This window comes from Pseudorca crassidens, chromosome 12, assembly GCF_039906515.1.
Source record: "Pseudorca crassidens isolate mPseCra1 chromosome 12, mPseCra1.hap1, whole genome shotgun sequence".
Taxonomy (NCBI): domain Eukaryota; kingdom Metazoa; phylum Chordata; class Mammalia; order Artiodactyla; family Delphinidae; genus Pseudorca; species Pseudorca crassidens.
This window is the reverse complement of record NC_090307.1, coordinates 44,413,283-44,436,123: the sequence shown is the minus strand read 5'-3', so window position 1 is coordinate 44,436,123 and position 22,841 is coordinate 44,413,283. Positions and strand designations below refer to the sequence as shown.

At 42.9% G+C, this 22,841-nt stretch overlaps 1 protein-coding gene and 1 long non-coding RNA gene across 2 annotated transcripts in view; one reads left to right on the top strand and one right to left on the bottom strand.

Annotated features, from left to right (window-relative positions):
* The window catches only part of KLHL14 (kelch like family member 14), a 99,704-nt gene extending 82,958 nt beyond the window's left edge, over nt 1-16,746 (bottom strand). Inside the window, exon 1 of the mRNA XM_067701415.1 lies at nt 15,779-16,746. Coding sequence (XP_067557516.1) covers nt 15,779-16,707 — 929 coding nt within the window. The 5' untranslated portion in view covers nt 16,708-16,746. The remainder of the gene's footprint in view (nt 1-15,778) is intronic.
* A 177-nt stretch (nt 16,747-16,923) lies between these two features.
* LOC137204117 (uncharacterized) lies at nt 16,924-21,570 on the top strand. Its single transcript, XR_010933428.1, has 3 exons — nt 16,924-17,822; nt 18,138-18,358; nt 19,419-21,570. It is a non-coding gene; the product is annotated as an uncharacterized lncRNA (long non-coding RNA).
* The last annotated feature ends 1,271 nt before the right edge of the window (nt 21,571-22,841 follow it).

The following is a 22,841-nucleotide window of genomic DNA, read 5'->3' as shown; positions in this document are numbered from 1 at the left end:
TCAGCCATTCAGGATGAGGGGACAATGGCCTGACTGACACCTCATGGGTCTAGAGACTGATTTTATCCATTCCTCTAACTCCAGGGAAAGATTTCTCATGGGGAAAGTAGGAAGCTCGTACTGAGTAACAGGAGCCAGCCTCCCGCCAGGCAGGCTGTTGCCAGTTGGAGCATCACTGCAGGAGTGGTCGTGCAGAGAGACAGGGAGAAAAGTTAGTTGGTAACTGAATGTATTACCCCATGCTTCTCTTGGAATATTCATGGCAATAAATAGGTATCCATTTTCAAGAAAAGGGAGTTGTAGCTGATACCCTCTACAGGGGCCCAGAATTTATTTTTAGGGGAAGAATAATGTTATGAAATCATCCTGGGATTAAGATAAATGAAAGTTATCCTTATTTTGGGGTAGAGAAGCCGTGAGGGACTGAGGCAGGCCTGGGGTGTGAGATGTGGAGACGATGAAGTGTGGCTTGTGGGATCCAGCTTAGGGACACCTCACTGCGGTGGGTGAAACAGGAATTTCTTATCTTCCTCTTCTTTTCCTCTCCCTCCCTGTGGGGAGCCTGTTCTTTGCTGCTTCACCAACCCTGGAGGGGCTAAGTGATAAAGGAAACCCTGGCTCGAGGGATCTGCAGGATCTGGGAGGCTCTCCAACGTACCCCCAGGAAGGGGAATTTGCAGAAGCCCCTGAGGCTCACCGATCAGCCAATCCCTGACACTGTCCTTTACAATCATCAGATCTCTGACAGGCAGAAACAAATTATTCTGGGAAAATTCACCACATTCTCTGAAGCTGAATTGTGGACTCTATACTGTGCAGCTTGAATTATCCTGAAAATTCTCTAGCACAGTAGGTACCCAAATTTCATCATCCGGAAACAAATCCCCAGAGTCCGGTAATTCCAATAACTTTCCCTAAGACTCATTTCCCTTTTTCTCATGTCAGTGAATCTGATTTCTTTTAACTTTGCAACAAATTTTCCTTAAACTTATCTTCCAGTAAATCGCAATCAGTATTTTCTTCCATCGTCCATAGATACGTAGCAAATTGGAAAACAGAAGCATCTGTTTAGTCTTGTGATTTTCACAGTGTGGTCCCAAAATCACCCAGGAAGTTGTTAAATATGCAGGTTCCTGGGTCCACGCTCCAGATCAATCTATTTAGAATCTCTGGGTAGGACTAGGGAAGATATGTTTCAATAAAAAAGTTCTATGGTTGATTCTTCAAAGAACTACTGATCTATGGGCTTCCCTGGTGGCGCAGTGGTTGAGAGTCCGCCTGCCAATTCAGGGGACACGGGTTCGTGCCCCGGTCCGGGAAGATCCCACATGCCGCGGAGCGGCTGGGCCCGTGAGCCATGGCCACTGAGTCTGCGTGTCTGGAGCCTGTGCTCCGCAACGGGAGAGGCCACAACAGTGAGAGGCCTGCGTACCACAAAAAAAAAAAAAAGAACTACTGATCTAGGCAAGATTTTATGGGACTGAGGAAAACAGATCTGTACTTTTTTTTTCTCTTCTAGGTTTGTATTATTGGAGGATCTATCAACACATTGCTGACTTGGATAATTGCTCATCTGCCTAGATAATTTTGCCTTATAGATCTAGTTGAAAAGTAACATTTCAGTTAGTGCCTCGAACCTGTTTTATAATTCCTTGTGTTCTGTTCTTGGCCCTTGTTTTAGACTGAATGGTGTTGTCTCCAAATTCTTATGTTGAAGCCCTAACTCCCAATGTGACTGTGTTTGGAGATAAGGCTTTTAGGAGGTAGTTAAGGTGAAATGAGGTCATAAGGGTGGGGCCCACATCTAATAGAACTGGTGTCCTTATAAGAAGAGGAAGAGACACCAGAGTTTCCCTTCTTCTTCTCCCCACCCCACCCCCCAGCTCTGCATACAGAGGACAGGCCATGCAAGCACACAGTGAGAAGGCAGCTGTCTAAAAACCAGGAAGAGAGCCCTCACCAGAAACCAGCCCTGCTGGATCTTGATCTTGGACTTCCAGCCTCTAGAACTGTGAGAAAACAAATTTCAGTTGTTTAAGTTACCTAGTCCATATTTATTCTGTTATGGCAGCTCGAGCGGACTAATACAGTCCTTAACAGAACTAACCAGCCAACAGAAACACAGGGCAGAATGATGCCAATGGCTCTCACACTCGTTTTTGGGAATTGACACTTGAGAAGGAGGCTTCAATGGTCAAAACCTGCACGACTGCTTTAAGAAAGGATTGTCTTAATTTCACCACACAACAGCTGTATTTTATAGCAGCCAACCTCACCGTATGGAGAATTTGGAATATGGGAGGCAGACTCCTTATCTCCTCCTCTGCTTGGTGCTCGCCTACTTACATATGCAGTAAATGTTAATGGTTAACAATGTTCCAATGAAGGGAGGGCGACCAGGAGGGATAAGAACAGATATGGATAAAGGAGAGAAGTGATTCCCATAAGCTTTTGTAGCAGACTCTAATTAGTGTCTGTAAAGCTATAGACATACATTTCTTTGTGCTTTCAGACATTTTAAACGTTTCTCATGCTCTGAGATTCTAAAGTTTCCTTGCCATAAAAAATGGGAAGCACTCTCCACAAAAACCTTTCTGAGGTGAGATTATTCTTTCTAGGTCAAAAAGACTATCGTGTTCTGGAACCTGGGCTCTCAGTTTGACTAGGCTGATGCAAGACTTGAGGGGCTTCTTCCTGTACAGGGGGTGCCCCTTCCTTGGAATGGGTTTTTGCTTGCTGCTGCCTAACTCTGGAGCAATCACAGATCTTGAGTTTGAGTGCAACAAAGTGGTGTTTAACTATTTCAGTTTTTGCTTTGTCTGCTTTCTCTTTCCAAATTTTGAATATAAGAATGTCTGAGGGCTTCCCTGGTGGCGCAGTGGTTGAGAGTCCGCCTGCCGATGCAGGGGACATGGGTTCGTGCCCCGGTCCGGGAAGATCCCACATGCCGCAGAGCGGCTGGGCCCGTGAGCCATGGCCGCTGAGCCTGCGCGTCCGGAGCCTGTGCTCCGCAACGGGAGAGGCCACAACGGTGAGAGGCTCGCGTACCGCAAAATAAATAAATAAATAAATAAAAATAATGTCTGAGTGACAGATGAAGTTTATTGGGCTTCTCAGGGTTCTGAACTGACTACCTTGAATTAGGTATCTTCTCTATAATTCTGCCGAGGGAAGAAGGTGCCTGCCTTCTAAACACACAAAGTGACTAGTTTAGGCAATTATCTGCTTACCTGGGATCTGTTGGTAGTGCTACTAAAACCTATGAAGTTATCACATGCTTTTAATAACACTTGGTCCCTTTGAATAGCTAGATAAGAAATCCACGTTAAAATTTCTACTGCTTTGCACTCAGATCTATGATGGTGGCCTCAAGTCTTCTTTGTCGTGTAATAGACATGTAACTCTTTTAACAGAAAGCAAGAATTTGATTGTTCAAAGAGATTCATAATCAAAATAGAAATTGTTCCATCTGGAAGCATAAACATTAAGCTCAGGAAATGATTTGCTGAACATTCTGCCACATCCATACACTCAAAGCAAGAGTTAGTGAAGTAACCTATGGGAATTCCTTGGCGGTCCAGCGGTTAGGGCTCCACGCTTCCACCGCCGTGGGCCTGGGTTCAATCCCTGGTCAGGGAACTAAGATCCCACATGCTGCATGGTGCAGCCAAAAATAAAATAAATGAATAAATTAAAAACTTAAAAAAAAAAGTCAGTGAAGTAACCTAACCTACTAAGAGCAGTAAAAGTAATTTCTTGTCAAGAGCAGTTGATATTTTTTGTCCCTAAGGAAAACTGCAAGGACACTGTAGCAAAGGAAGATGAAACCGGACAAGTTATTCTCATGATGAATTTAGCTCTTCCATGTCAAAAACTGCCTTGGTGATACGTATAGGGAAGCCCTCAGTTGAATGTCAGCCATGACTGAAAATCCTGGGCTGTGCTGTTTCCTGCTCACCCCCACAAGGAACACTTTTGCATCCCCTTTCGAATAAGAGCATCTGTTTTTCAGGTTTTATTAAAACATTTCTTCTTCTTCTTCAGTGGTTCTTATGAGTCATCACTGTCTTGGCAGTCAAAGAATTTTACCTCATTTCCCTAAAAGAATTATTGCATAAACATAGTTTGAATAAAACGTTCTGATGTGCCTTTAAGACAATGTAAATAAATAACTTGAGTAATAAATATTTTTTCTTTGAATAAAAGATTTGCTACACCAAGTGCAACTACCACTTGAGGAATATAATGCCTAAATCAACATAAAGCCAAAATAATCAAATGAAGAAGAAAACAAACACCAACCACAGATAGTTTCCTCTGCCACACTAAAAACCAAGAATTTTAATAAGACATATGTGCCTCATGAAAGTATCTAGAGAATTTTCCACTGTACATGTGCATGCGTTTGATTTTCATTTTTGTCAAATGGAATACCCAATTCCTGCAGAAGGTGCCCCCAGCTGTGATCTAGGAACCATAAGAAGCCCTCCTAAAAATGCCAAAAAGACTCTTACGACTCAATAAGAAAAAGAAATAACCAAACTAAAAAATGGCCAAAGGATTTGAAAAAAACTTTTCTCCAAAAAATATACAAGTGGTTAATAAACACATGAAAAGATGCTCGGCATGACTAGCCATTAGGGAAATGCAAATCACAGCGAGACAGCACTTTGCATCCATTAGGATGGCTACAGTCAAAAAGGCAGGTATTAAGTGTGGGCGCGGATGTGGAGAAATGGGAGGCTTTATACACTGCTAGTGAGAATGCAGTGCAGATGCTTTGGAAAACATTCTGACGGTTCCTCAAAAAGTTAAACATCTGTTCAGTGTTAACTGATACCATAAGACCCAGCAAATTCCACTCCTAGGTATGTATCTAAGAGAACTGAAAACATATGTTCACACAAAAACTTGTACATAAATGCTCATAGCAGCATTATTCATAATAGTAAAAAGTGGAAACAAACCAAATGTCCATCCACGAATGGATAAAGTGTGGTTTATCCATACAATGGAATATTATTTAGCCATAAAAAGGAATGCAGTACTGTTACATGCTACAACATAGATGAACTTTGAAAACTTATGCTGCATGGAAGGAGCCACCTCCAGAGACCATATATTGCATGATGCCATATTCCACACGAAAAGTCCAGAATAAGGAAATCTATGGATTTATGGAGACGGAAAGTAGATTAGTGGTTGCCTACACCTGCAAGGGGCAGGGGCAGATGGGGGCTGATTGCTAATAGGTATGGGGTCTTTTTGGAGGGGGTGGTAAAAATGTTCTAAAATTAATTGTGGTGATGGTGGCAAACACTGGATATACTACAGCTCCTTGGAGTGTACACTTGAAATGGGTAAATTGTGTTGGATGTAAATTACACCCCCCAAAAGCTGTTCAACCTGAATCCACAAAGGCTTTTCTAACTTTTCCAGTTGCTGACATGGATAGAACAAGGGAATGGACCAGACTCAGGACTGGCCTCAGCTCTGTAGTTTACTCAAAGGTGGATAAAACGGACACTGTCAGCTAAACCTTATCATTATCAGAGCAGCACTTGGGACCCAGACTGTGAGAATCTGGCTCTAGAATGAACATCCTGGACTCCTGGAATTAGGAGTCCTAACAAGTGAACAGAAAGGCAAATTGGATATAAACAGAACTATTCCTATAAGAATAAAAGCTATCAATGATTAAGTATTTACCGTCTGGTACTGTGTTAAGTGTAGTACATACATTCTTCCAACATTCAGAATTGCCCTGATGAGGTGGGTATCATTATCTACATTTCAGAGGTAAGCGATCTGAAAGAAGATTAAGTAAATTCCCCAAAGACAGCCAGCTTTTAAGTGGTCAAGGTGGGATTTGACCTGCATCTGTCTGAATTTTAGGTCTTCATTACTATGCAATAGAACTGTTTAAGATATTTGCACTATAACATAACATTTTTATCTGTACCTCCTATTATGTCATAGTCTCTTTCTCTCCATACCTATATCTCCTAGCTTTATTCTGTAGTCTGTACCTACAGATGTTATTCTGGAGTGAACCCTTGTGAAAACCTTAAGACAGGGAGTTTACAGGAATTGCCACTGACAGTAGTGGTACAGTTGTCATAGTAACCAATCCACCAAATTGGTCCCTGCTAGGAGGCTCACACTTCTGCCTCTATAACACACCAGTATTGGCTGGGATCCCTCACAGTATCCATGGCCCCCTGTTAATGCATATGGGGTAGGAAGTGCCGAGGTCCTGGTGTGCATCCTAAAGCATTAAAGTTCTTCCTTCGAAGTTTCCCTCTCTGACACAGATTTTCCATTCCCTCTTCTAATCCTTTCCATTTGCCCAGGATGTTCCGGTGTGCTTGGTTCTGAGGGGTGCTAAAAATCAGGGCCAGACAGAGTCTGCTGCTTTGTTCTAAGCAGGATTTACAAAATACGACTATTTTCTTTTTGGCAAAAAACTGACCCTCCCAACCCAGTAACTCCTCACTCAGTGCCAGACTGTGAATCTTTGACTGTCCCGGCCCCACCCACACGCAAAATAGACCTTTAGCTGATAAAAACACCTCTCAGAAGCCACCGTACAGAAAATTTCAAGCTGGCAGCCCGCAGTACGCAGTGTCTGGGGCTACGCACGCAGACACGCAAACACATCCGTCCCTCCGCATCTTTCAACGATGCCTCTACATTTTCAAGGACTCTTCTTTTCTAACCTAGGTCTTTCTCTCTTCGTCCTCCTCTCCATTTCACTGGCCTCGTCTGTCTTCAGAGGCACCTGAAGGCACATAAGGCAGGGAAGTGAAACCGACTGTAATTCTTCAGTTCACTTCTCTGCAGCCTCCAGTGAGCCAGTCTCCATACGGTGGCCCAGCTGAGCTCGGAGGAAGCTCCGGTCCCTGCGCAGGTGTAACTTACCAACCCGCTCGCAGGCGCTGTGGGAGCAGAGAGCCAGACGCGGACGCCAGAGGCTCTGCGAGCGGCAGCAAACGAAGCCCTACATCGAATGTATGAGATTAAAAAGAGGAGGGACTCTCCTCTGTGAAAGGAAGAAATGGAGACTCTTATACCTAAAAAGGCCATCATTTTCAGGAATGAAATATAAATTGCTAGAGCAATCAAAAATTCTGATTTTCCCACTTCCTTCTATGACCTTGTGTTCACCTTCGAGTCCCTCCAACTTCACTCTTAGGCCCTTAGAAGTCTGACTATTTCTGTGCTATCAGTGAAATCACAAATATGTTCAAGAGTTTTCTAGATGGGCAAAAACGTATTCAGGTAACTTTGCTTAGTGTATCTTTTAAAATTAAAAAGAAATCAATTACAACTAGCACTTTCTGTTTGGAGTTCTTTCACGTTCTGAGCTGATCCTTACCAAAACCCCAGGAAGGTGAACTATAATTCTTAACCCATTTTACTGATTTGGGACTCAGCTAAAGTAGAGCTAAGATACACACTTAGGTTTACGAATTCAAAGGCGGCAGTGTTTCCAATATAGTATTGATCATTTACTCAGTTCAAGTATAAAAGCACGCTGATTTTTCCATATGGAATTCATCCATGCAGTGGATAATCCTTGGCACAGCCCACAACTTCTTCTATGATTTGGACAACCCTCCCTGCACAATCTCTAGCCACACACACCTCCTTTCAGCCCCTGGAAGGTACCGAACTCTTTGCCGCCTGGTGTTCGTGTACGTACTCCTCTCTCAGCTTATGCCTTCCCCACCTGCAGACCCTGCCTTCCCCCAGACCCACTACTCTGGATATCTCATCTCTCAAAGTTCATCTTAAACCTCTTCTGTAGAGAAAGAACTCTTCGGCCACTCCGACAAGGTTACAGCACTGTGTTATACCGTTTCCCAGCAAATGGCACTTTTCCAATCTATAGCATGTATTACCCATGTGATTAATCTGTGTACTTATTTCTTCTTCCTTATACGGTAAACCACGTGAAGTCACGAATGTGTCTGTCTTCTTCACTCTGTATCTCAGAGCATAGCACAGAGTTTGGTGTGTTATACATGTTCAGCATAAGTTTGGGGGATATTCCGTGGCAGAACTTCTTGTTAGTGGTAAATTCGACGCATCATCCCAAATTCCCACCGTGGGCGTGGCACGGCCATGGGCATGGGTTTAGAAAATGTGCCCAAGGTCATGAAGGTCCCCTTGTTTCTCAGGTCTGCTGCCAGCTCTAATTATACTGAGAATCAAGATTTACAACGAATACAGTTACATTTTCATCTCCTCCTGTTGGCATAACAGACTGCCCCTTTAAACCCTGATGCTTCTGAAGCTACTGCATTATCTAGCGCAAGAACAAAGAGTTATTTATAAAACATCTTAACTCAGATTACAAATATATAATTATTGAACTGAATCAAATTATAGGAGTGAAGGGTCCATGACTGACCATTTTTTTCTTGTTGAAAGATTTTTTTCTTTTGAGGAAAAGAGGTTTTTTTTCCTTTTAGTGGAACTTTGTCTATAACTCTGCAAATTATATGTTCACTATGTAGTGACTTAAATGCTTCTTAATTTGTGCTTATTAGTCCAGCAAATATTGAGCGTCTACTCTCCAAACTCTAGAATTTTCTTGCCCGTCCTCCTTTACTACTAGTTCTCTTTTTCTTTCTTTTTCAGATGGTTTATATCTTAATAATTTCTTTGATTTCCCATATTTCCTTGCATTTTTGTTACTGCTGTTTTTTCTTTTTACTTCCCTTTGATTTATTTTCTCTCTATCACAAATATTCGCTATTTTCATTTCCCAACTACAATAAGCTTTCTCTAGTGCATTTCTGCTTTACTTCTAATGCTGCAAATAGTTCTAACCTGATTGTCATTAATACTTGCGAGTAAATAAGCCCTTTTGATATTTACAGTAAAATAGACATACTCACTATATGTTACAACCGAGAGTCCTTCCCCTGGTTAACTCACTGTCCTGCCCATATCATAACAGTGCTTATTTGTTTGGTTTTTTTAAGAGAAATCATTAGTAATTCATGCATCAAGAATTAACTTGGATGTTGATGGAAATGACATAGCACTGAATATATTTTCTGAAATTCCAAATGAATGACAGAAGGCATAAACACTACAGTGTAGCGAATGTTAAAATGATTTTCTTGAAACAAAAGATAAGCAGAATAAATTTTCAATTAGACTAATCTTATTTTCTGTTATTAAAACATACGAGTATTTTTATAATTCTGGCTTCTACCTGTTGTATTTATCACCTGTAAGTATCACCAATGTGAAGAGCTTTCTCTTGTCTTCACAGAAACAAAGCTGATAGCTTCTCTAGGACTCCAGTGCACAGAAATCTAGGGGGCTGGGGGCAATCTCTTGGTTCCAATACGAGCTCCAAGGCTTTGTTTTGGTTTGTTTTATTTTCACAATTATTTTTCAGAGTTAAGCTGAAAAGTTTTTATTTTTATTGATTTATTTAAAATATATTGGCTCATCTTATTTTTAGTAAGTCAGTATCATAGTGATAATCTCAGCAATCTCATTATTTAGCCCCTTAATCTCAGAACGAATAATTGAGTATGGTAGACCAGTAGGAAAAAATCTGGGCTTTCTACTATCTTCCTCTCACTCTTCTTCATTGGTTGGGTGGTTTGAAGATGCGTTAGAGGGTTGGAACTTTTAATCACTACTGTGCTGTGGTAAAACAAAGATATGGGAGGTGTAGATTGGAGTTTGCTTTTCATAGAGGCCATATGTACAATATGCACTCATAATAAGAGACTATTCTTCAGATGATGACAATTGACTCCCAACTCAACATTATTCAGATAATTGGACAACTTACTTATTTTCTCTGAGCCTCAACTGTCTAATATGTTAAAAGATTGAAAGGACTAGAAAGAATGTAAGTAATCTGTCAAGCTCACTCATGGTAGGTGCTCAATTAGTGATAGGTACCATTATTACTGGCAAACAGCAGTTGTGTGCGTGTATGTGTGTGTGTATGTAATCATCTTTAAAATTACCTCCATTTTTATCTTTCATTGGCTTTGTCAATTCACATGAAACTGAAACAAATCCTAAGTGTCCACCACAATTATATTTAAGACCAATACGCATTCATACTGAACTCACACTTTGGGGTCAAGTCCAGGCACTTGGTCCAGTCGGGGAGATAGACACATAAGCCAAACCTACAGCAGCACGCACGCTCCTCCAGCGGTTACCCACTTTGGAGAAGGCAGGGAGGTTCTATAGACATACTCAATCCAGCTGATGCACTCAGAAGTCAGGAATCCTGCCAAGAATGCCCTTTGATCACAGCAGCTGGAGATACAGGTTGGCATTTAGAAGAATAATTGGTCACATGTTCATTCATATGCCTAGATTCGTTTATTCGATATGTACATGTCAGTCTCAGAAAGCAGTGTGTTAAATGTACCTTTCCTCCTGGAAATCATTAAAATACCATATCAATGATATTAAAGCCTATTCTGAATAATGACCAATCTATGTTAGTTGGTTCTACATCCAGTATGTTGGAAAAAAAATGAGCAACGCGTTCACTCTTTTAATTAATCACCATTTACCTTCCTGGGGTTGCTATTCAAATTCTTAAGTCTTACTACAGAAAGTTGAAATTTTAACTTAGCATGATAGAATTATTTAGATTTGAATTCCTTCCAAACAGAAGCAAGAACACCAGAGGGATTCTTTCCACTAGAATAAGGGCAAAATTTTGTGTCCATTTTGTTCACTGATGTATCCCAAGTGCCTAAAATGGGTTTTGGCAAACTATGACTCACAGAACAAATCCAGCTTGCCTCCTGTTTTTATACGGCACCCCCCCAACACAAAATGGTTTTTAGATTTTCAAATGGTGGAAAAGAATCAAAAGAAGAATCATATTTCATAACATGTGAAAATTACATGAAATTTCAATGCTCACAAATGAAGTTGTATTGTAACGTAGCCATGCTCATTCATTTACATATTGTCCGTGGCTGTTTGTGCTACCAAGGAAGAGTGAAGTAGCTGCAACAGAGTTAGTGTGACCCTGAAGCCAAGTATAATTACTATTTGACCTTTTACAGAAACAAAAAAGCTGACCTTTGGTCCAGAATAATACATGTCCTTAACTTCTTTTAAAGTCAGATACATTAAAATTTAACCCTCACAAATGTCTTTCCAAAAAGGAAGTCTTAAACCTACATATAACTCTAGGGTCAATCACCAGATTATATGATAGAATAGAGAGGCTCATAGTAAGAAGCAGAACACCATGGATGAGAACACGGACTCAAGAGCCACAACTGCTTGGGCTCAGACTTGGGCTCTACCACTTACCAGCTGTGCAGTCATGGGCAAAATGCTTAACTTCTCTGTGCATCAGTTTTTCTATGCATAAAATGAAACAAATGATGGTACCCATCCCTTAGGGTTATTATGAGCATTAAATAACTTAATATTTGTAACAGGCTTAGAATATCACCTGGTATGAAGTAACTGTTGTAAGTAAAGTAACATTTTTCACTGTATTTTTAAGATAAGAAATTTGAGATACTTAGAAATTAGCTAAGGTAATGAGTGAGCCTCAGTGTGTTCATAAGTATGGGGGAAAAAACAAAGATGAGTTAAAATTTGAACATGTCCACTATTGTCAGTAAGTCCTCTGAGCCAATGCAATGCACTAATATCTACTCTAATTGCTTTTTGATTGTAGGATATAACTATTTGGCTCCCATATCTGTGATATAATTTTGTAATCAATGGTCCTGTTTTAGATAATAAACAAATTGTATTCTGAATGGTTGAGTGACTTCTGATACAAAATCTAACTACCTAACAAGTTCTTATCTGAGGGTATCTAATTGACATAAAGGGAAATCACAATTTAGAGGATGCGAGGACACAAGATTAGTTTGCTTTGTTAAGGTTGTTATTCAGGTCTTAGGAAGGGAATCAATAGAAAATATTGTCCTACATTTAAAGAAACATTTTCTAAGCACCAAAACCAGGAATCAAAACTGTGCCTTAAGGAATTCTAATGGCTTTTTAATCATTGCAAGTCATTTTAGCAAATAGATAATTAGTATTTCTGATGTTTAAATAGATTTTTACATTAATTTATATGAAATCTTTAAATAGACTGTTTTGCAGAAAGTGAAATCTTTATAAGGTAGCCTTTTATCATCTATAAAATATAATCTCTTCAAAATTATACTTCAATACAGGCCTGTATACAGGACTGTAACAGCTGGATAGCTGACAGAGCCAGCAGGCCCCAGCTGGCATGCTAAATCCAGACTAAATCCAGACTAAATCCAGACTAAGGTGGGAAATTTTAAAAATATAATTATTTTTATGAATGCTTTTCTATTACACGTGTTCTCCTGGAGGAGGTTCAATGGACTTTTGTTATGTGCAATAGTAACATAGGTTGAAGAACTTTTGGTAAAATGTAACACTGAGGCTTTCTTATTTTATAATTTTAGTTCCTTCAACTTTCACTAAACATTTATTTAACTGTTACATTGTGGGAGGTGCAATGAAAATGTAAAAGAGAAGTTAATTAAGCCAGTCCAATTTGATTTATTTGGGACAATTACTAAATTATGCATAAAAATTTTTTAAATACAAATAAAAAAACTTTTTGGGTTACTTAAGCTAAACTTACACTACAAGTCTTTTGATACTTACTTCTTAATGCACTAAATGTTGCATGTCATGTCACTCTATTAAATTTTTTTGCTTTAGAAGCCTTTAATAATGACTTTCCCAGAAACTTTTTCAAAACTTATTTCTTAAGTGTCCCATTTCTTGCAATAAAGCAATATGAAAATAAGAAATAAGACTTCAAAATATTTTAATTTTTGTCCATCCAGGTCCTGTGGTCTTAAATTAGTTATGTATATACTTTAATATAAGATAATAAGTCTATTATTTTTAATATCCTTAATGCTTAGTTTGCTAAAATAAAATATGAATCCGAGTATAAATGTCATAATCAGAAAAACTAAGCAATTAGGATAAAAATTAAATTAATTTGCATATTTATAAAGCCTCTATGCTTGGTTTGCTTTATTTTTCTAGACTTAATAAAAATTCAAAATTACTCAATAATTTAAAAAATATTTAAAATATTGTTATTATATTAATAGCCCTACATTCTATAGATAACATGTATTCTTAAACAAGTAAATTCCTTCTGAAGTTATTCTATATGCTTGTATTTTGAACTTATTCCAACAGACTGGCCAATTTAAATTTTCCCACTCCTTCTCTGAATTTGAGGAACTCTTTCATATTTAGACTACAGGTGGATAAAAAGTAATAAATACAATGCCCTTCCATTCAATTGTCTTCAATAAAAGTGATGCAATTTCAAAAACAATTGTTTAACACATTTATCCCTCTGTTAGACTACATGTAAGACTGAGAGAACATTTTTATATTGCTCTGATGCTATAACAAATGGGCTGATATCATACTATTGGTTGCAACTTACAACATTTTTGTCTACATTTAAGTTAAGATCTTGGTGGTTATTCTTGCATTCTTTCTGTGAATTAAAATTAGAATAATGTAATTAGTCCCTGAAATTAAAATGCTTCAGTTACTAATAATGGAACAAAGTCTAAATTATATTACTTTGAGATCAACAATAGGTTCACATGAACTATTTTCCGTATCTTCCGCTTTTAAAGGAAAATACAGTTTTCTTCCTATGGCAGAAGTATCAGATTCTTGCAGCATCCATGACACTTGTAAGCATTCAGTGGTCAGACGCCACTACATATCCTTCAAATGATATGGCCCAGTGAAGCTGGACGGTGTCGTCACGGAGCCAGGCAGCCTAGTATCTCAGCCATCCACCAGGACAGAGCCAGCAGGCCCCAGCTGGCATGCTAAATCCAGACTAAGGTGGGAAATGGATTTTGCATTTTGAAAGTCAACTCTTCCAACACTGAAACCTAGGACATATTTATCAGGTAAAAGTGCAATGAGGACTTCAAGCTTACTTATTGGATCAAATTTATAATGCTTATTTCCCCAAATTACTCTTAGAACAAGTTAAATCTTAATTTTATTATCCTTCTGAGTTTCTGAATTTATACTAGATTGTACATTTAAAAAATATGAATGAATGTATGTTCAGGACTATAACTTAATAGTATGATACATGCTAAGTTAAGTATATTTGTAAGTCACAAAAGTTAAAATAACAGAATATTGATCACCAATGTTCCTTGGTGTGGTAACATTTGCCTGTCACATTAAGCTTACCATCTTGATTTTTAGGCAAATTGGAACTCTTACAAAACAAAAATACATTCCATGTTATTGTCGCTTGGACTCCTGTGTTCACTATTCAATCACATGAGTTTGGATCCTCGTTTGTGTTATTGTCTTAACTGTCATGTTCTGACACTACAATTCATTTCTTGAAAATAGTAGAAAAATCAACTTACAAGATTTCTAAGTTCAAGATTTCCCATGCCTCCCGTGGGCCTCACCTGAATACAAGTGCTCCCTAAACAACTGTAGAGAATATCTTCCAGTTTCCTAAAAGTTTAGTTACCTAGGTCTGGTAGAAACATCATGATGGAAAAAATAAACATTTAATTCCATAAGGCTGCAGAAAGTGGACCCCATGTTTAAGACATCGTTCTGAGTGGGAAAAGGCCATGGTGGATTCTTAAACTGTGTACTTTCTAACATAGCACTTAGGTGGATTAGACTGGGATAGCCTGGCATCTGGAATCATGATGTTTTATCATGAGAAACTGAGAAGATACTGTTTCTCTTTTGTAAAAAGAGAAAGCAACCCTCTGCTAGGGCTCATTAAAAAAGGCGTTTAAAATTGGAGCCAATAAAACATGATTGCCAATTCCAACAGTCTTTTTGTTTTTTTAATCTCAGCAGCATTTTTCAAAGGCATTGTTTCTCTCTCAACTTTGACAGGAAATCCCACGTTCAATACACACAGGGGACACATTCCAAATAGCAACAACAACAACAATAACAACTCTCCAACTTCTTTGTGACTTCAGAGCAGGCGTACAGACCTAACTGCAGCTAGATGACCTTCCCCTCCTCTCAGTTTTCAACTGTGCTTCCCTCTGACATGGGAACTACTAGGCAGGATTCACTCTGACATCCCGAATCCTCTTGCTTTGCTGTAAGGAAAGGTTTTGCTTTTTCATAAGATAGAAAAGTTTGCCTGGGTATGGGATGCCAGAATTTCTAACAGCGACCCTAAAAGACAAAGCCTTTCAGAGCTCTAAGCAAACCCCAGTCGCTGAAAAACAGACAATAACTTGAGTGTCAGAATGAATGAAAGCTTTCCTCCTCGAGCATCGCCTGGCACTTCTGCTTGCCCAAGGCAGGAAAGAGGGGGACTGGGGTGGGGACTTCTCATCACAGAACCCTTTTTCTTAAGTAAGCATATTTTGAGATGTAGAGGGAAGCCTGGATAAAAAGAGCTCCAAGGCTGTACTTCTAACTGCCTGGCCTTTGACCCCACCTGCCTGTCAGTTTCAGCCCGCAAGTCCCACATCTCCGGCTCTGGGGATATTGAGAACGTGGGCTTTCTAGAGCTCGGGGATGCTGTGAGGCCAGTTTCCTGTTGACCTTTCAGGGACTCTGAAATCAACTTTCCCCACACAGTCTGAACTGTTTGTTTTCAGCCTGCCTGAGCCTCCCGCCCAGCCCACCCCTATCCTCCTCCTGCCTGCCCCCACCCCTCCCTCCGGCCTCTCGCCTCTTCCCCCCCCCCCCCCGCTTTGTTGTCTCATACCTGCTGGCCAGGCTCTGCCTGCAGTGCTGCCTGAAGGGCATCAGGTGGTAGTTCATGGCGTCCAGCAGCAGTTTCTGGCAGACCGGGTCGGTGCGCATGAAATCCACTGACTGGACCCGCTCCACCAGCTCGGGGGCCGGGATGAGCGCGAAGCGGAGGCGCTTCATGAGGTCGGGCGCGTACTGCATGCGGGTCTCGCGGTCGTGCTCCAGCCACAGCACGGACATCTGGAAGAGCGCCAGCTCCGACTCCACGGGGGGCGGCAGCGAGTCCAGCAGGGCGCGCATCTCCTCGAAGTTGAGCAGCAGCACATCCTCCACCAGGTACTTGTTGGCCAGCTTCTTGGTCTCCTCCAGGCCGTGCAGTGCGGCGATCTTGCACACTTGCTTGTAGTTCTGCACCGAGATCTGGTCGTTGAGGAACTGCACGCAGAGCTTGGTGACCTGGGGGATGTGCAAGATCTTGCTGACCGACAGCACCTCCTCCACCGTGTCCAGGGAGAGGGTCACGTTGGCCGTGTAGAGGTACTCGAGCACGAGGCGCAGCCCGATGGACGAGCAGCCCTGCAGCACCAGGTTGTTGATGGCCCGAGGACTGGTCAGCAGCTTGTCGTCGGGGGAGGAGGAAGGAGTCCCCGGCTCCTCCTGCGGCGGCGGCGGCTGTTGCTGCGGCGGCTGCTGGTCCTTGGGGGGCCCCAGACCGTCCTGGCCGCCGACCCCTCCCCCGAGAGGGGGGTGACTGGAGAAAAGCGATCGGAAGTACTGCGAGCAGGAGGCCAGCACGGCCTTGTGGCAGTGGAACTGCTGGCCCTGGGCCGTCAGGGTCACGTCGCAAAACAGCTGCTTCCTCCACAGCAGATTGAGGCCGTGCAGCAGGTTGTCGCTGTGGCTGGGGTCGAAGGTGGAGGTCCGGTCCCCGGATCTGGACATGGCGAGCTGACTCGGCGCACCTGGCTTTAAACCCTCCTCCGACCTGGCAGACAGGGGTGGGGGATGGGAGGGAGGGGAGAAGGGTAGTGGAGGGGGTGGGGTGGGGTCGGCGTGGGGACGGGTGTGGAGGGGAGGGGAGGGGAGGGCGAAGAACCACAATCAGTGCTCAGCTTGGCCTCCGGACCCCGACCCTCGGAGGAGGTCTGAAGGCGCTGGATCCGTGAGCGCCACCAGAAGGGCCCTGTCCGGGGTCCGGGCGCCCGTTCTGCTCCCTACTACGCCTCCCGCCACCGCCCACACACTTCGTCCCCCACTTTCCTAAAACCACCCGGGCTCGGCTCTTGGCAGCGACAGCGGTGGCAGCAGCGACGGCAAAGTGGCGGCTGAGGCCGAGACACCCCGTGGGCTCGTGTCCATGCCCGGCCGGGGCGGGGAGAGGCCGGGGAGTGGGGAGCCGGGGGGTGGCCCGAGAGCGCAGAGGCGACCGTCGGCGGAGCTTCCAGGTCAACTCGCGCCCGCAGCTTTGCTTTTCGCAGTTGGTCCAGTTTTGGGGGGTGGGAACGGGGACACGACAGGCGTGCGGGCGGGCAATACTTAGCCCTCCAAAAGCTGGGGACCCCTTCGATTAGCCGTGCTGCCCCGAGAAACTCCTAGACTAATAGTCTGAGGGAGCAGATAAAGCCCTTTCTTCTCCCGGGAAAGTGCAGCGGAGCGCGGTGAGGACCAGCTCAGGGGACTAGGCAGAGGCGGGAGCTGTCCTTATCAATTCTAGCTCATTTCCCTCACCCCGGCCCTGCCTGCTTCCCTGCTTCGCAAACTGTTGGCTTCCCAGTCACCACTCAGTTTTGCTAATTTTCCAGAGACGCCTTTAAACCTGGCAGGAGAATCCCTCCAGCCCCAGACCCCCTCTCCCCCGCCTTCCCCCACCTCCTGCATTTCAAAGCGCGGAAGTTCGGGCGTGTATCTCCCCTTCCCCCGCGGGGCGGCACCGAGGAAGATGAGGAGGAAGGCAGTGGAGCTACTGGGGTGGATTTAGAGCAAGAGCCGGCAGACCCGATGGGATTCGTGTGGACGGTTCTCCCTCCCAGGCACTGGGCGCAGTGGCTTTAACTCCTGTAACTATGAGAAGTTCAAGTTAAGCGGCAGGTGTTGGGGGAGGGGCTGGGGGCTATCCGATGGTGGGGGGGCACGCAGTTCGGCGCGGGATCTCTGGATCCAGCGTTGCCGCCGAAGCCGCAGCTTCCTTCAGAGCCCCTCAGCACAGCCCCCCCGCCCCGAGCTCCCCAACTCGGGCACCCCGACTCCCCCGGCCCTGGAACTACTTGTGCAAAAAGTCTGAGCCGCCCGCATCCAGGCGGAGGAGGGCAGGATGGGGGGGGGGGCGGCGAGATCGATGCGCCAGGTCCTTAACGTGTAATTGCACCTTCTAGGGCTGAGCAGAAAGGGACCCTTTGCCCACACCCGGCCCGCGCGCCCGCCAGCCCGGGAGAACCGCCGCCGCCGCCGCCGCCGCCCGGCTCAGAGGGATCCCGCCGGACCTGCGCCTTCCACTGCGGCTCACTCTGCCCTGCCTGGCGCCAGTCCTGGATCGCCGGCTTCCTATTTCCACCGGACTGGGCTCCTCTCGACTCACTTTATCATCCCGTTCCAGGTGGACCCTAATCTCCCGCGAGCTCCCTCCCCCAGCAGCATCCGACCCCCCCCCCGCCCCCAAAGCTCTGGCTCTCCTGAAACATCTCCCAGAGTCTCTCCCTTTAAGTGGACTCGGTCATACCTCCCTCTCGCTCTCCCCGCTTCGTTGTCTTCCCCCCCACCCCATCTTTTCCTATTCCCTTTCCTTCTTGCTCTCCTCCTTTGCCTTCCCCCCTCATCTGCTTATTTCTTGCAATAGGAGTTTTATTCTTTATGAGCGTTTGCCACACAATCACCCCCCACCCCTCTGAAAGACTCCCTTCCCGTCCCTCCCCACGCGGCCAACAACCCAAAAGACACAACAAAATACACACACAAGGCAGACACAAGGCCAGAAACTTACCTGCTTTCAACCAGCTGCAAAGTCAAGGCTCACTTAAGCTCCCCCCCAAAATCAATTGTCCTTCCTTTTTAAAGGTTTGCTCTCTCCTTGGGAGGGGGGAAAACACCTTCAGGTTCCCAACTCCGGGCAGTCACTCTTTACAATTTATTTTGTCGTACATCATTTGATCACCATGAATTAGCAACAGCAAGAAAATGTAGGAGAGGGAGAAAAGAGAGAAAGAGAGAGGGAGAGAGAGAGGGAGAGAGGGGAGAGAGAGAGAGAGAGGGAGCAGAGCTTTCTGCAAGAGAAGAAGAAGAAAAAATGTACGTGTGACAAATTATGCTACCAAGAAACAACACATCATTATCCTTGGGCCTGGGGCTCAGTGAGTCGTAACGAGAGTAATAGGAAATCCACGGTTGGGGAGAGAAACGGTCGTGCTTGGCCAGTAGAGAGAGACCATACAGGGGGATGGATGCTGGAGAGACTCGCAAAATTATGGCTCAAGGCTATTGTAAAAATTGTCGAGCGTAAATGACTGCGATTTCAAACATCTTTGGAAGAAAGAAGGGGAAAAAGCGAGCCCCCCCTCCCTCCCTCTCCCTCTCTCTCCCTCTCTCTTCTCTCTCTCTATAAAGAACCGTCAAGTTTTAGTGCGCATTGCTAATTAGTCAATTTCTCTCTGCCTTCACAGGCTGGCGACTTCGCTGCTGAGCTGAAACTGCTAATTTCTGTGACCAGCTTTTTTCTTAGCTGTGATCTGGATGAATGAGTAGCTGTCTCACAGAGATGACAAAAATAAACTCTAATCCCCCCCAAAATTTCCACTACGTCTTTCTCATGCATAGATTTATGATCTTCAAGCGCTCTGTGCAATATGCAAACTTTTTGTGTCTGTGTATGTGCTGTTGTTTCCAGATTTCACTACATTGGTATGCTGCTTTTCCCTTTCACCTCCCCCTCACCCCTCACACTGTGAAATGCAGAAACAATCTGATCTCAAAGTATGCCAAGATGTCACTTTATAGTGTCTTGGTATTTGGGGTTTGAGTCTGACTTGGAAGTCAGGAGCCCTTGCCTAAGAGGTGAGTGGCTAAGTGTACAACGGGGGTGGGGGTGGGGGAAGTAGACAGAATAGAGGACAGCCCTTTGCTTTACATTTGTTTTCCTGCACCATTCAAGCTTTATGATCTTGTTGGAAAACATATTTTCCCTGGTTATACAGCCATCTCTGAACTTCTCTGTCAGCTCTTCAACAGTAAGGATTCAGAACTTACAATTTTTTTTTTTTTACTGGAAGATTAAGCTTATTGTCAGATGTGCCTTTCAATTAGGAGTCTTTGATTTGCAGGAGCTAGAATCAAGTGCTAGGAAAGCCAGCTGCAATTTCACAAATATAACCTTTAAACTTTGGAGCTTATCTGATATATAAGGTTGGCCACAGAGAGGTCACATTTTTGACCCTGCTTAGCATGCAGAAAGAACCCCAGCATGACTCTGGAATTTTTGCTGTACCAGAGATTCATGTGCATTTTGGTAGAGGACATGTTCTCTAGACTTACCTCATGATGTATTGCACCCTTACATTTATAGCCCTGCATTTTGGTTGTCAATGGGGGCTGGAGGTGTCCGAGAAAGAAGGGGAAAAAAAAGCAGAAAAAAGAAGGTATGCCCTTGAATAAAATGAACATGGAAGAAAGCTGGACTTGAGTTAGATTGAGTTTTGTTTGCTATTAAATGTATGAACATGATTCATTCTAATTGATATGTACTCTGATTAGTAAACTTATTAAAATACACATCAGCTCATTGAAAGCCTGCCTTTTTACCTTACCCTTTGATTGGTGAGAGATGGAAAGACACCTGCTTAAGGGAGGGGGAAACCTGAAAATTCTTTGGTTCAGAAATCGGGAATTCCCCATTTAAAATGATCAACATTAACATGCATATGGGATATTTACTCTTGAATAGATGAGGAAGGATCATAGCGAAGCGTTTATCCTTCACAAAGGCCTTTCTCTATCAAGGTCCTAGATTATCTGAGGGTAAGACTACTTTATTCAGATCTTGCTGAGATGCTGCATTCTCATATTCATATTTATAATAAAAAGCTCCAATACATGATAAAATAACAGAAAAGGACTTTTTGATTAGAGCAGGGGAAGGAAAGAGAACAGATCTTCCAAATCTTCTGGCCCTTCTATGTTTTTTCTTTTTTTTTTTTTTTAATTTCTCTTATTTAGGTCTTGAACAGGAAGACTGTGTGACTGTAATATAACACCTTTTGGGGTTTCTGTTTCATTAGCAAGTGTGTGAAGTGTCACCAAACTCTCTGCCACGCAAAGTATAATTTTATGGTACGCTTTTGCCGTTGATCTTTTATGAGCTTCCAATGAAGTATTTGGAACTAAACCCAAAGGTGAATAAGAGTATTGATCGCTTAAATTATTGCCATATTTCCATTTTATCATAAAGGAATTAGGGATTAAGGTTGTTTTGTAGACCTCGCAGTATCTTAGTTTTGAATTTATATATATATGTATATATACTTACTGATAGGATATATTGATATTGATATATAATTATGATTACTAGGACCTTTGCTGTTTTCAAACAATATAAAAGCCACATTTCAAAAATTTTAACTACCTACAATTGTAATGCTTATTTAACAACCTGGACGGAAGGGAAGGGGGACCGGTTGGGGGTTGCAATTCTAAAACAGCTGTTAAAATGAAGAGGTTAGGCTGTTTTCTTCTCGATTTTAAAGTTACACTATTTGAGAATGTTTAACATTCAGAGAAAAATTACACTTATGGCTATTTTGTAAGCAATTAAAAAAAGAATACTGATAATAAAAAAAATCCGTTCTTAATCTGTGCGTAAACTAGTGTTTATATCATATAAATTACATACCTCCAATATCTTGCCCTGGCTTTGACTGAAATTATCGCAGAACTCACAAATGATATGACACTATTTACAATAAATCCCGTTATGAAAGATTCAATTTTGCAAAAATCGGTTGCTAGCTACTAAGCGTTTGTAAGTATTTGAATTTTATCTTACTTCACTGTTCAACGTACAGAAATTGCATCTGTGTGTTTGATCTGTCCTGCTGAGTACTACCAGCAGCTTGCATCTCTGCCACTATTGTTTTTAAAATGGCAGGAAGGACGTGACTAGTCGAGAGTACTCAGCGGGATGGATTTCACATGACATAAGAGGAGCCAGAATTGTCTTATAAAAAAAATTAATTATGATCATGTAGTCATCTAATTCAAACAGTCTTCACACTTTGACAGAATTATCAGATTTATTCATCAGTGAATCTGCATTTAAACTACGTACAGTGGAAAGATGCGGAAACTGCTGGCACTGAGCAGTTTAACGAGAGCTGCCCCCAGCTCTGAGCAGGCTGGTCAGCCTTCAGGGTGACAGGGACCCAGGACAATCTGTGGTTCAGGTTGCTCCGGACCATCTCACCGGACTGGGTGAACTTAATTTTATCTTCAGAGCAGTTCAAGAAGCATTTTGCTGCCTAACAGGAAGGGACGGCCACGTTGAAACTTTACTTCTCTGGTTCTTGACTTTTCTTTTAAGATTTACGAGTTCTCCTCCAATTATATCAATATCAAAGCCTGGCCTCCCCGTGTGTCTTTCGGTTAGTAAATACTACTTCCCGTGGCCTGACCTTTCAGATTGCCACCATTGTAAAATGGGTGGACGGAGAGAGGTATTGTTCCATTTTACAATGAAATGGAGGAAGGAGGGATCTGTTGGCTCCCCAAAGCCAGGGAGTGGCAAAACCCAGACAAAACTTGCAAGTTTCTAGTGTTTTATTTTAAATCTTGGGTAGATGTGGCCTGAGATAGCACAAACCATCAGCATCAAGGAGCTTACTGAAGAACAAAAAATCTGAAATAACAATAAAAGTCAAGAAATAGTGCTATTGAGTAGCACGTAGTCAAAAGCCAATGCTTTGCTATTGCCCTGGGGTCAAATCCAACTCCTTGTCCAGCATCCTGGGTTCCCAGGATCTAGTTCTAATGCTTCTGGGAAGTGTGTTGTTAGCTGTTTTCTGAACACAACCCGCTTTCACAGCACAGTGCCAACG